This window comes from Anneissia japonica, unplaced genomic scaffold (assembly GCF_011630105.1).
Source record: "Anneissia japonica isolate Jap-2015-1 unplaced genomic scaffold, ASM1163010v1 scaffold287965_len1858130_cov191, whole genome shotgun sequence".
NCBI classification, from domain to species: domain Eukaryota; kingdom Metazoa; phylum Echinodermata; class Crinoidea; order Comatulida; family Comatulidae; genus Anneissia; species Anneissia japonica.
In genome coordinates, this window is record NW_022748342.1 from 1050557 (window position 1) to 1063584 (window position 13028).

Genomic DNA, 13028 nt, shown 5'->3' on the forward strand with positions numbered 1-13028 from the left:
TCATCTGCCATTTTAAGTATAGAGAACACCGACCTTACATCAGATATACTGAGAAGTAACTGTTCACTGGCGACAGGAGTATCTCACTATTGAGATGCGATATAAATTGGATAATCCGTATTAAATTCATGGTCTCTACCACTGAAAAAATATACAATTTATTTCCGACTTAAAAGTTTCTGTCGTCTTTACGCAATCTACTTGTTGTAGCAATGATTCTAGTACTATTTTAAAATAGCACCTTCTCTGAATGTTGATTAATAGGCCTAATTTAAAATCTAAAAATGTTTGCGATTTGGTGCGATTAAAAAGCATGGTCTTATGTGTCTGTGTAAATTCTAATTCCCTGATTGTCCGAAAGCAATTTTAACATGATCATCTTTGAAGTGAAGGACTCATCCTTCCGAGTCAATCTTCAAGAGACATCTGTTTATCAATAATAGGATTATATCAGCAATATAGTATACATACGGATGATTAGGCTTTTCGTTTTTATAATTTCAATTAATAAGAGCACAGAAAATGACGTGACGTTTAAAAAAACGCTATAATCTTCAGTGGTAAAATCTGAAAGTCCAAATATCCAGGTAACAACTGAATTTATAATTCAAAAAGATCAAATATTTATCCAAAAATATCATGACTTCCATCAAGTTACAGACCGTAACAATTGAGTTTGTGTTGATTTACATTTTGTGTTTTATTATCAGCCAATTTATGTGTCTATGCAGAGAATATACTGTAAGAATGATATTTCTAACTATACCTCTATTCAAAGAAAAAAATTTCAAATGCAAAGCTAATGTGACTATTTCCTTGTACAGTGTCATTCGTTTGCATTAGGCCCTATGGTATATTTTGATCAGTCGTATAGTGGGCACTTGAAACTTAAACAAAAATCTCACACGGTCATTAAACTGAATTATAGATCATTCTTGGGAATACAATACTTCCTCTATTCTTTAGGTAGTATTTGCATATTGATATGAATATTCCACAATACAATGGATATAACTTCCGCAAGTATTGGTCAATGCATAATTGTATGGTACAGGAGTACGGTTATCATATTGAAATTACGTTGTTACTTGCTTATTGTGAGATGTCACTGCTAACTAGCTCTTTGAACAAACAGTTCAAAATTATAACACAGTTTTAGTAGGCCTAATACCAAAATCAAATATTGCACTGATTTAACGTATCATAGTATGCAACTCTGCTTTTGTTTTTCTTCTGTACTCTTGTGCTCAGTGTTTGTTATGGGATATGTCATGAGTCAGTCTTTAGTATTTAGGCCTAGATTAAAGATTAATTGAGCAAATAGTGTTTTACAAGAGTTCAATACCCCGTGCCGATTGCCTCGGAATAAAAATTCAAATATACCTCAATACAAAATTGAATATAATGTACGTACACAAACGTCAATCCACATTGATGTAAATCTTGCTCTGAAGCCTGTTAAGTTCCAAAACAGGAATTTAAATCCCAACGTGTATTTTTTACGAAAAAACGCATGTTTCATTTTGAACAATTTGTGTTTTAAAATGAAAATCTTAAATACTTACTAACGGTATGGCAACCATAAGCGTTAGCCTATTAATATATAGAGAAAATGAGTGTGATTAGGCTACACAAGTAAACGTGAATCATTAAGATTTACTTACTTTATTTCATGTTAAAACATGTGAAGGTTTTACTAGTTTAAGTACAAATTTATGTGATCCATAAAGGATTAATTTCTCAAATTCCAAATCAATAAAAAGTTCTTTGGAAAATACTAATTGCCAAAGCTTTCAATTAGAAATCTATAAAAATATTGACCTCACAGTACTAAATCAAGTAGCCACGTGTGGGAAGAAAAGTTTACAGGTTTACCCGCTAACATATTTCTGTAACACCTAAAATAGGTAGGCCTACATGCATTTGGTAATATCCTTTTAAATTGCAAGAATGCGTAAATAAAAATTAAAATTAAAATTACATAATCTCAATTGGTAGGTGGATGCGAATGGTTAGTAAGAACCGATTGGGATATGAAACGTGTTTCATTTACTTCTTCTCCATCGGTAACCTTTCGGTTTCAACCTTATCTTTCCTACCTGTCTTTTCAACAACATTATTATTGCCCTGGTATTTCTTGCCTGACTGTTAAATAGGCCTATTAATTTAATTGCATGTGTAACAATTATTAACTCCTAATACTTATATCTAAATTTAGTTTAAGGGTCTTATATAAAACGGGCCTAAGACAACATAATAATTTAGTTAGGCTTTGACATCATTCACCTCCTCACCCTACAACACCGACACTACACCTATATTTAATAGGCCTATTTAATAAAGATAGGTCTATACTTGCAAAATTTTAAATCAATAGTTGAATAGCTTTAAATTTTTGTATATTTCAGTAAGTTATGATTATACTTCAATTAAAAATAGCACGAGAATGTAGCTTCCTCTAAATTTAAAATTCACATGCATAAAAATACCGTTAACAAAAATTTGCTTCTGTCAAATAGCCTATCTCAGAAAAATAAAAATAAAATTCTCCAACATTAGAATTTTCGTCTTCTGGACTCGATAGCAAAGTGGTCAATATTGGATGATACTAAATTAGTAACTGAGCAAATTCGGTACCAAGTGTCCAGTGTTACAGTTTTTGTCAATGAATAATAGTTTTATTTCACTGGAATTGGACTGTCTCACAATGTAAGCAGAAATTTTGTCCTATTGGTTCTTAATGTAAATAGATATGTTTTCAGAACAATAGATGATTATATTATTCTTTGAATACACCCTTAAATTGGCTACTAACCAACTTAAGATCAGTAAATCAGCGAAAATAAAAATGTTACGACCTACGTAAAATTAGAAATTGATGATTTGTTCGAACTATTTTGTATAAGCACTTTAATGTTTTCTTGATCTTTTTACCAGAGTTGACCAGATGGTAGGTCAAAAACTATGTTGAAGATAAACAAGATCTAAATTTAGATCAGATCTAGATAAATGGAACACTATACGTAGGCCTATTAGATGATTTTCTTCATTCGATTTATGTGCTGTAAATCTGCTTCTGCATCTTATCACATTGTATTTATGATTTATTAAATGTGAAATTACAGCAAGAATAACTTCCGGGTTAACGCCCTGGCTGTAAGACACGTTCACTATTATTATCATTCATCATCAATCGCTCATCGAGTAAGTATATCACTGAAACATAATGTGTACTATTAGGCCTATGCCCGGTTTATACTAAAACTAACAAACGTAGGCCTACCCATTCTTCCAATCTTCACTATGACTTTAAGCTAGCGGATACGGTGCTAACCTAGTCAGTACCTCTGTATTATATGTCAATTCACACGGGTGTCTCACCCCAAGGCTAAACACCTGAATGTCAACATATTTCAATCAACTTCTTATCAGATGCCGTTCTTGTTCATACGAAACTTGTGAAAATGATAATTAGAAAATCGAATTAGGTGTGAACAATTCAGAGAAAATGAGGTAGGCCTGTCAATCACTTGTTATGGACAATGAATCAGCTTGTGACTATGTAATCGTACATTCAGATATTCAATTGGGATAAATTGCTTCAGTTACGTCATCATTTGTTGTTTTCTTGTTTTAAATATATAAAGTTCTACAAAAATCTACTCAATATGTAATATAAGCCCAGTGTATACTGCCGTGATTCGGAAGAACGCATTATAAGCCAAAATCATAGTTTTTAAGATATTGAGCAAAACGCGTTTCTTGTTAGCCTTTTGTTATGGAAATGAATTATATTGAATTTTTTGTGTAAATGTACTAATTACACAACAGAACAACATACTGAAGTACTTTTTCTGTATATTTTGTTCTATAACCCAGTCAAAATGGACATAATGCGCTTTTCCAAATTAAAACAAAAGCCAATGAAGCATGAAAAATCTGATGTTGGGCATTATATCCAGTTTTGCCAGTAGAATGCATGCATTATTCTTTACTTAAGGAACAAATTAAAGTGAATTTTCACCAGGACTTTAGAGGTTTAAATTCCATTATGTTTAAATAACTTAAAACAAAACAAAATAGAATGTTTTTTAAGGGTTTTTGTTTATATTATTTAGCAACATTATCGCATTCACTCTCATAAAATATTTACAAAATGTGTCTGATCTGATTTATTAGATGTTGTATTAAAATTTAAATTAAATATTATTGTTAACCACTACAGAAAGAACAAGCAACAACACTGTTAGTAAGATTTTTTACAACATAAATAATCAGTTTATTTAAATTCACTATGAAGAATACCCTCTTTCAATTTAATAAACAAAAAAATAAATAACAACTTCCAACTAAACACACATATTCGGGCCCAATTATACATTTTTGTTTCCTTAAATTATAAGGAAGTGTACTCATTTTAATATAGCTAAATATTTTAAATGTAAATTTAGCATAGGTATTATATCTAAATTCTAAACATTGGCTTAATTGGAAAGTCTAAGTAAAACATTTTTAAGTTTGATATGTATGTATTTTATTTTGTTTTTTTAATGGTCTTAGTTATAACAGTAATTATTTATATTACAGACTAAAATTTATATTATGGCCACAATTTGGCCATGGGCATATTGCAACTTATTCTTTAAAAGATGAAGAACAATGCATTCTTCTTTTATTATTAATCAAAAACAAAGTTGGTATTTGCCTTATTATGCCCTTCCACCAGCAAGGGAACTAATTAAATATGCATCATTTTCTTCTGTGATTGGTTGATTGCTCGCTTTTCAATGCTTGGTGGATATAATGCACTCTTCCGGATTTTTTTGCTTTGGTGGATGGATATAATGCGTAATTCTCATATTAATTTCATATTTATAAACATTTTTAGGGTATATGATCAATTCACATGACAGATTACATCCATAGGATGCCACTAAGCCAAAAATCTCAAAATTATCAAAAACGGATATAATGCGTTTTTCCGAATCACGGCAGTATAATATTAATGTGTTTTTTCTCCGCAATTTTACTTTGACTGATTTTTCAATGCCATTATAACTTTTAAAAATGTTCATATGATTGTATTTTTTAATCATTCTTTAAAAAAGTAGTAAAATTGCTTGAGTTGAGCTAAATTAACACAAATGAAATCTTTAAACTATTGTTACATTGTTTTACAATTGCATTTTTTGTATTTCCAGATATCCTCTCAGTTAGTATGGTATCACTATTATCTTCGAACTAACAAAGCTCAGTTCATTTTCAGTTTTTAGAGGTTAGCATTTAGCTCTATTTTCCCACTCTCGTATTTTTTCTGTCTTGCTTGGCTTTGGCACAATGAGCGCCTTATAAATATCCACTATAATAATAATAATGATAATTATCATTATTATTATTATTATTATTATTATTATTATTATTATTATTATTATTATTATTATTATTATTATTATTATTATTATTATTATGGCAAACCAGGCAAACGAGGTTCAGTGCAAGTTTACCAAAATGATTGAATATTTAAACACAGATAGCCTACGTGCTATAGTTTGAACAACAAAAATGACAATAAGAATTTCCACCTCAAAAGCTGGTTAGTTTCTATTTCAAAGGTCAGAGTGGATTAAGAGTTAAAGCCCTATCCTATGCAAATTTATTAAAATATATTTATAAGATTCAATTTCCAAAACCTTTTAGTAAAACTGATAGTGTTTACAATAATATGGTTAAAATTAGAATTTAAAGATTTAAAGGTGTCAAAAGCATTATAGACCGTTTTCTGTAAGACATTGACGGAGCCTGCCAACTGCGTACCAATCAAATCGAGCCGAGTTTAGTGTGAAACATGTGAGATAACGAATCGAAAGACTTCCAGTGGGAATAGGATAATAAGAACTCAAACTCTAAATTTCCTAATGGAAATTGACAGAGTCCACTTTCTATAATCTGAAAATTTGGATCTATATAAACTCATCGAGATTGCATAATTTGCAATGATATACATTTGAGTAACTTAGTGTATGATTATTATCAAGTTCTCCTTTTTCTAAATGTAATTCATCATCAATCATGAAACTTACTGGTAAACGTCGAGATACTTCTAATTTTAAGGGCAATGGGAAAGAATTTTACCCATTGCAGAGGTACTTCTATGAGCACTCTACTTTGGAGAGTACGGGCTACACGTTCATAGCCCTTGGTGGGAAAACTGCACAAGTGACGTAATCACCATTGTGACACCCTTGAGATATGCTCAAACTTCTCAGATCTAACAATAATTTGGAAATACTCAAATGCTACGTGACTTAGTAAAGATGATTATATCCTAGTTTTCCCGGTACCTTTATGCATAGTGTCAATCATGACGCTAAGTGTACTATGCCGTACTGTTTCATGCAAATAATTTGTCGCTAATTAATTAATATTTGTATAAGAAAACTTAATATTGTAAAAACGTTCAATGATGTTTTCTATTAGACTCAATTGGATGCATGTAGATATTCAAAATAGTTGGTACGGTATATCACTTATAAGTTACTGCAATACATATTTAATCATTCACATGTAAGTGTGAGTATGCTGCCTAGCATCCTTAATATATACGAACGTTGCAAGAGCATCATCCCCAAAATCTAAATACTTTCAAATCAAACTGTTTAATTTGATCACATACGCTTTCAGATGTTTCGTCTGTATACCTCGTGCTGAAACCAGTAATAGTGCTTATAGCAGAGTCCAATGGCAGACTGAAAACATTACAGTTTGTAGGCCTAGTTATGTTACTGATGATTAAGCCTCTTCCCAGAATATAGAGTACACTACTTACTTTATTTCAGGTCAATATATTTCTACAACGGAAAAACAGTCAACACATAACGATAAAAAACAAAACAAGTATCAACATTTTCAAAATACTTTCAATAATTTATATTTACACTTTCAAATCAGTATGGTACATTACGCCTGGTGATAATCCAAGCAAACAGAAAGTACTATGTACAAATATTTAGAATGAATTAATAGCATTAAATTAATTGATATGTACAGTTCCGCTCGGCCTATACACAGGATACAAGACCTTAAACCGAACATCCGTTCAACTTAACGATGTTTAATCCAAGTCTTGAAGCAGACTGTTTGTCGTTTTGACCATTATCCTTAATTAATAAGATCCTAAATTTCTTAATTTAATTTTGTTTTGAATAAAATCACATTTGAAGGTATATTTACTGAGGCAATTCATATCATTCATACAAACCTTTCCTAAAACATAATTGCATTGTATACCGTATTTCAGTAATTAGCCTAATCCTGTCGTTCTAAGTTTCAATAAATTAATGATATTAATGTAAATCGAATTTTAACATTTTAGCCAGACTAGGCTTACGAATATTTTCATTTCACCTGACCTGATGAAATCGGCGTAGACTGTTAAATGTTGCTTAACTTCGGATTAGTTTTAAAAAAACCGTTACTACTCATCTCCTCTTGAACACAACATTCAAAGCTACTGCGTTTGATTGAAAGTCCAGACGTCGACCCATCATTTCGGGGCGCTAGCACATGTGTATTGTCTATGCTTTTTAATTATGGATGAATTTGAAACTGACAATCAAACTATCATTCCCGAGCTTCTGTAGCAACTGAGAAAATATTTTCTAACGAATGTGAAAATGATGGATTATCAAAAAATACTGGGTATATGTCCTGTAACGTATCTCGAACATTGTGGTTGCTGATACTATACACCCTGGATTCTGTTGCGATAGGATTTTCCTCAGATTGAAATGAATGATGTCTGTCCATAACTTCAATGGTAACATGTGGAAATTTCTTCAAAAGTTCTTGCTCTTCGTGTTTGGTGAACACAAATACTGCTGCCATGATTAACAACGAGAATACTATTCCACCAACTCCGGCAACGAGCATAGCCACAACTGGCCTAATGGTAGTTGACGATCCGTCGTCTGGGGAAGATATCGTTGGACTCTCGTCATAGTAACTAGGGCTTCTGGTATCGGATTTATATCTATCCTTCGCTGTCAAAAGATCGTGCCTTGGCGTTGTCGAATGTGGATACAGTTCACTAGGACGCGTGAAGACTAGCAAAGTACCATTTGCATTAGAAGTTAGACCTGATTCTGTTCTTACCTGGCAAGTAACCTTGGTGTTGTTTTCGGTGACTTTCGCATTTAAAATTCTTAGAACTTGTCCATTATTTTCTTCTATATAACGTCTGGATAATAAAACTGGTAATGGTAAGTGTATCCAACTATAACTGACAATTTTTTCACTAGAACTTACGTCGCATGTAAAACGAACGTCCGATCCTTTAAATACCTCTTGCTTTTCTGGAACAATTCGTACTTCCGGACGGACGACAATTGGCACCATACTACAGATTCGTGGTGCCACGAATTCTGGACTTTTAAGCACACATGCAAATTCTATTCCAATGTCGGTCTCTTCCAAGACTAATGTATACTCAACACTGTACTGTTCGTCTACTGATCTAAGCTGCATTCCGTTTCTGTATAAAGCCAGCAGTGGCTGCAGCTCGTTTCCAGTGGCTACACAACGCAGTGTGATCTCGTCGCCGACATCAGGCTTCTCCCTAGGGGAACTGATCTCGCATGAAGGAGAGCCTGGTAATAATGGTTTCTGTACAGTTAACAAGGCGTTACCCAGACTTTTGAATCCTCGATCTCCGTCTAGATATCCGCATTGGTAGTTTCCAGCGTCCGTTAACTTTAGCTTGTCCATAAACAATATAAAATCCTCTTCTGTCCGTGGTGATTTGATGTGGTATCGTGACCGACGGTCAAGATCAATAACACTGAGGTACGTATCAATTGAAATGAATGTTTTCGAGTCAACGTGAAACCAAACTACGTTCACTGTATCTTTATTCCTGACATGACAGTTTAACTGAGCTGATTTTCCGACAACACCAGACGTGTTCTCAGGTCCAGTGACCAATTCTATACAGTATATAGTCCTTGCCCAACTAAGCAACAGTATAATACTAATACGGCACAAGTTTATTTGAAAAATATGATGCATCTTATAGATATAGGCTGATAGAGTACAGTCAGTTATGTAGTATGAGCTTTCTTGTTGAACGCTCACTGGTTAAATACACGATGCCAAATTATTTCACCGACAAATCGGCATAGTAATTCGGAAACTCGAATTTATCAGCCTCAAGTGATGATTGGTATACACTGGTCAAGTTCAAGCAGAAGTGAATCACACAACGAAGAATAAGAACTTGTTCCTCGCTCCTGTTAGATATAAAGTAGCTACTCGAATGATAATATTAAAAAACTCAGGTAAAAATATTTCCGAAGTTGCTGAATTGAAAAGTAGGCAATGCAGAATCGTCAACTTGAGTACTTCTCTCGGTTAAGCACTACTTCACACTGATCCAAACAAACACCGTTAACCCGCTATTGAATGATTGGCAACTTGTTGCTGAGTAACATATAGTTAGGGGGCGCCATTCTATTTCAGATCCCCGCCGCCTACAGAGTTTTTATTTTATTTCCACAATTTTCACAAAAGCAGAACGCTGATGACGTCATTGTGTTAATACGAAGTAGTATGGACAGTGGTTTTAAATAATTGAAACAAAATGTAGTTTTTTCAAACAGGAATTGGTGGCAAATTCAGTGGTGGCGCCAGAGGGGGCTGGGGCTATAGCCCCTCCCCCCGTAGGGAAAGCATAGCCCCCCCCCCACCCCGTCGGGGAAGACGATAAATTTTGTCGGGGAACAAATAAAATAAAGATTTACATGTAATATTCGTTTAACCACCATATTGTTTGTGTTAACTTTTCATCATCATCACAACAATAATAATAATAATAATAATAATAATAATAATAATAATAATAATTCAATGAGACTAATTAAAAATAATTTGCGTTCTGTTATGACAAATGCTCATTTAGATAGTCACATGATGGTTGGAATACATCGTGATAGGTGAAGCAACCTCGACCATGACAGCGTGGTTGACAGATTTCATGCAAAATTTCCAAAATATAGAATTTCACTTTCAAGAATGAGGATTTGAAAATAAATTAGATGGTTACATTGCATAGGCCCACCCTTTGTTTCTTGCTTTATTCAAAATGTTTTGGTTTTGGAAGCTAGTTTCAACATTAGAAAGCACAGCCTACATGAAGTCATATAGTAACTCGATGCCTATCAAATAAGTAATAAAAATTCGCCATAATTCATCAAATATCCGCCGGGGTCCCTGGGCGGCCCCCGCCCCCAGCCAAGTGAGACTCGATTCGCTCTATTAGCCCCCCCCCCCGTCGGGGCCTTTAGCCCCTCCGTCGCGCAGGTCCTGGCGCCACCACTGGGCAAATTCCAATTTCAAAGTAACAATAAACGACTATACAAAAGTATGTATAAGTCTAGCATATATAACCATAGTAATCATTGTCAATAATTGAGACGCCTTCTGTAAAGCTGCTTTTCGTAGTTATTGCTTAATAATAAATAGGAATTAATGTGAGGTATTTTAAGTCTTATTCTTGGTGTACAAAAATTGCAGCGTGGTTTATGAGATATGATAGTAGAAGAGGCCCAATCTGTCCTAGTTACCCTTTAGCTTAAACAGTCAGCTGTTCTTTATGTTCAAGTGGGCTTAATCTGTGCGTATTTGGGGACCACCGTTGTTATCTCGAACATGATGTACAATTATCGGAAACATACCAACTAAAGCAGCAATGAGGTTTGAGAGGAATCTTTTTCGGCCCTTGGAATTGTGTTATTACTAAAGGAATTCTTCACATAACAAAATAGCGCACGTAACCAACGTAATCGGTTGTAAGTTGTCAAAGTCATTTAGTTTTATTGTCATGTTACTGCAGCAGGAGTATATCACCTGTTAAACTTACGAACCCGCCAAACACAGGCTTCTTCTCGTCTGCTCGGTGTCGGCGTGTGGAAAATGTAGTATTTGGTGACGCTGGAGATGTCTGTCAGCAATCGGATCTGATATGAATTTGAAAGACATTCTGTTGACAGCTTTGATGAGAATTGCAAGCGATGGGCAGATGGAGAGAAACCTAGCTTGTTGATGGAACAAATCAGTCAAACTATGGTCAAACCATGCCACTACAATTTCCAAGGTAAAACACCCTGAAAACCAAGTCGATGCATTTGTAACATTAAATAAATGAATTGTCGATCATAAAGACGTGCTGTTATCATAATGATCCATTTGATGTTTCTAGGGATGACTAAAGGCCTACATCCCAATCTCACATCCATTGTGACAGCCCAGATTAGTTCAGTATAGTCGACATTTGTAGATATTTTGAATACTAAGTTATGAAGATGAGATGTTCAAAAAGACCGTACAATTCTGTACAGTTCTACGCATGTGTACTTTGTTATCGTTGACTGAAACACACCACAAAGTAGTGCGTGTTTTATCATCCACTTCCAAATGCTCTTCAGAATGATTAAACTTGTTTAAATAGTAAGGAAAGTGATTTAAAATGTCTCTATATCTTTTGTATTTGTTCACGCACGTAATTTGCAAGAAGTAATTGAGGTAAGGGCAGCTTACCGATAGTGTATTTGGTACTAGGTACATTTTCTGCTTGTGATAGCTTTTCCTTTTGTTATTTAGAGCTTAATATCAAATTATACCCCAGTTATTCTAATAATTGTCTATCGGAAGTTATCTAATAATTCAAAATAAAATTGGCGTGTCGGTATTTAGGTAATTCTGCACTGACTCTAAAAGGCGGATTTACAAAAAAGATCCCGGATTTCAATCATGGCAAACAAAATATCCAACCAAAATAAATCTATACTCTAAATCTTCTTCAATGGTTATTCAGCATCGACAGGTACACGTGATCGCCTAGATAAATTTAGCAATTTCAAGCTAACTTTTCTTATAAATGATTTCTGTTGATGATTTGAAAAGTCTATAGAATATGTCCCTAACAAAAAGCCCAGGCCTACTTGCCTAAAGAGCAAACAGGCACTGGTCAGTCATCATATGAGCAATCCATGGTCAAACTGACACAGCACTAGTTCAAAACTGACCAGAAGTTGGAAAAAATTCTCACGTTCATGTTTTGGTTTAAAAAAAAGAACGTGCTAGACTTTAGATCACGTGAGGAAATAGATAATAGACTGATAGCTATACGTGCTAATGCTCATGTCTTTGAGATAAGACCGAACTAGTTCGCACATATCTTTTAACGCATTTATCATTTAACATCATCCCCTTCCCGTTTAAAAATAGTGAAATAAAATCTACACTGTTGTACCTTAACAATAAAATTAGGTTATCATATTCACGCACAAGGGCATGGTTACCCGACTTGAAGGCCTTTTTTTTTTTTAAAGATATTATATTTTCTGTGCAGCATTTGAAAATTCGTTCAAATACTGAAAACACGCTATATCGTCATTGCGGACTTATAAAATCCGCATACACTATAAAACTAAAAGAAAATGCATACTTTTGGAGTCCGTACTGAGCCCAAAAAATCCGCAATGAAAATATAACGTGTTTGAAACACTTTTCACTAATTTACACCGGTTTCACTACAAAAATCCTTAAATTGACTACAGTACCAGTGCTTAAACAAAGAATATAGTTTGTTTATGTGTCTTGGTGGTTTTTAAACTCGTTTCGCCGAATTCAGATTTTGGCATTTTAGGCCAAAATGTAAGTTTATAAAATTGTAAGTGAAGTACATCAGGTTGTATTCTTGTGTTTCAATTTTGAAAATCAGCCAATGGCAGTTGATTGGTACTACTTTTTTTGTAACTACCAAATCTTACTCAACACAAGTAGGGACTTTAATTAAAACGGGATAAAATATGAAATGTTAATTGTCAGTCAAATCATATATAATTCCACCTCATGAATATCTGAATCTGTATGACGGGAGCAAGTAAATAGCATTATGTAGTTAATAACACAAGATCGAATTTGAGAAGGTGAGAAAGACTGAGACCGGTTTTCTATTTTAAAAAATGAAGGAA

At 33.8% G+C, this 13028-nt stretch overlaps 1 protein-coding gene across 1 annotated transcript; it reads right to left on the reverse strand.

The window, feature by feature from the left end:
• Positions 1-4255: 4255 nt before the first annotated feature.
• On the reverse strand, positions 4256-9427 carry LOC117120865. Its single transcript, XM_033265961.1, has one exon. It carries the CDS (start codon positions 9061-9063, stop codon positions 7621-7623), a length of 1443 nt encoding a protein of 480 aa, XP_033121852.1. The 5' UTR covers positions 9064-9427; the 3' UTR covers positions 4256-7620.
• Positions 9428-13028: the final 3601 nt, after the last annotated feature.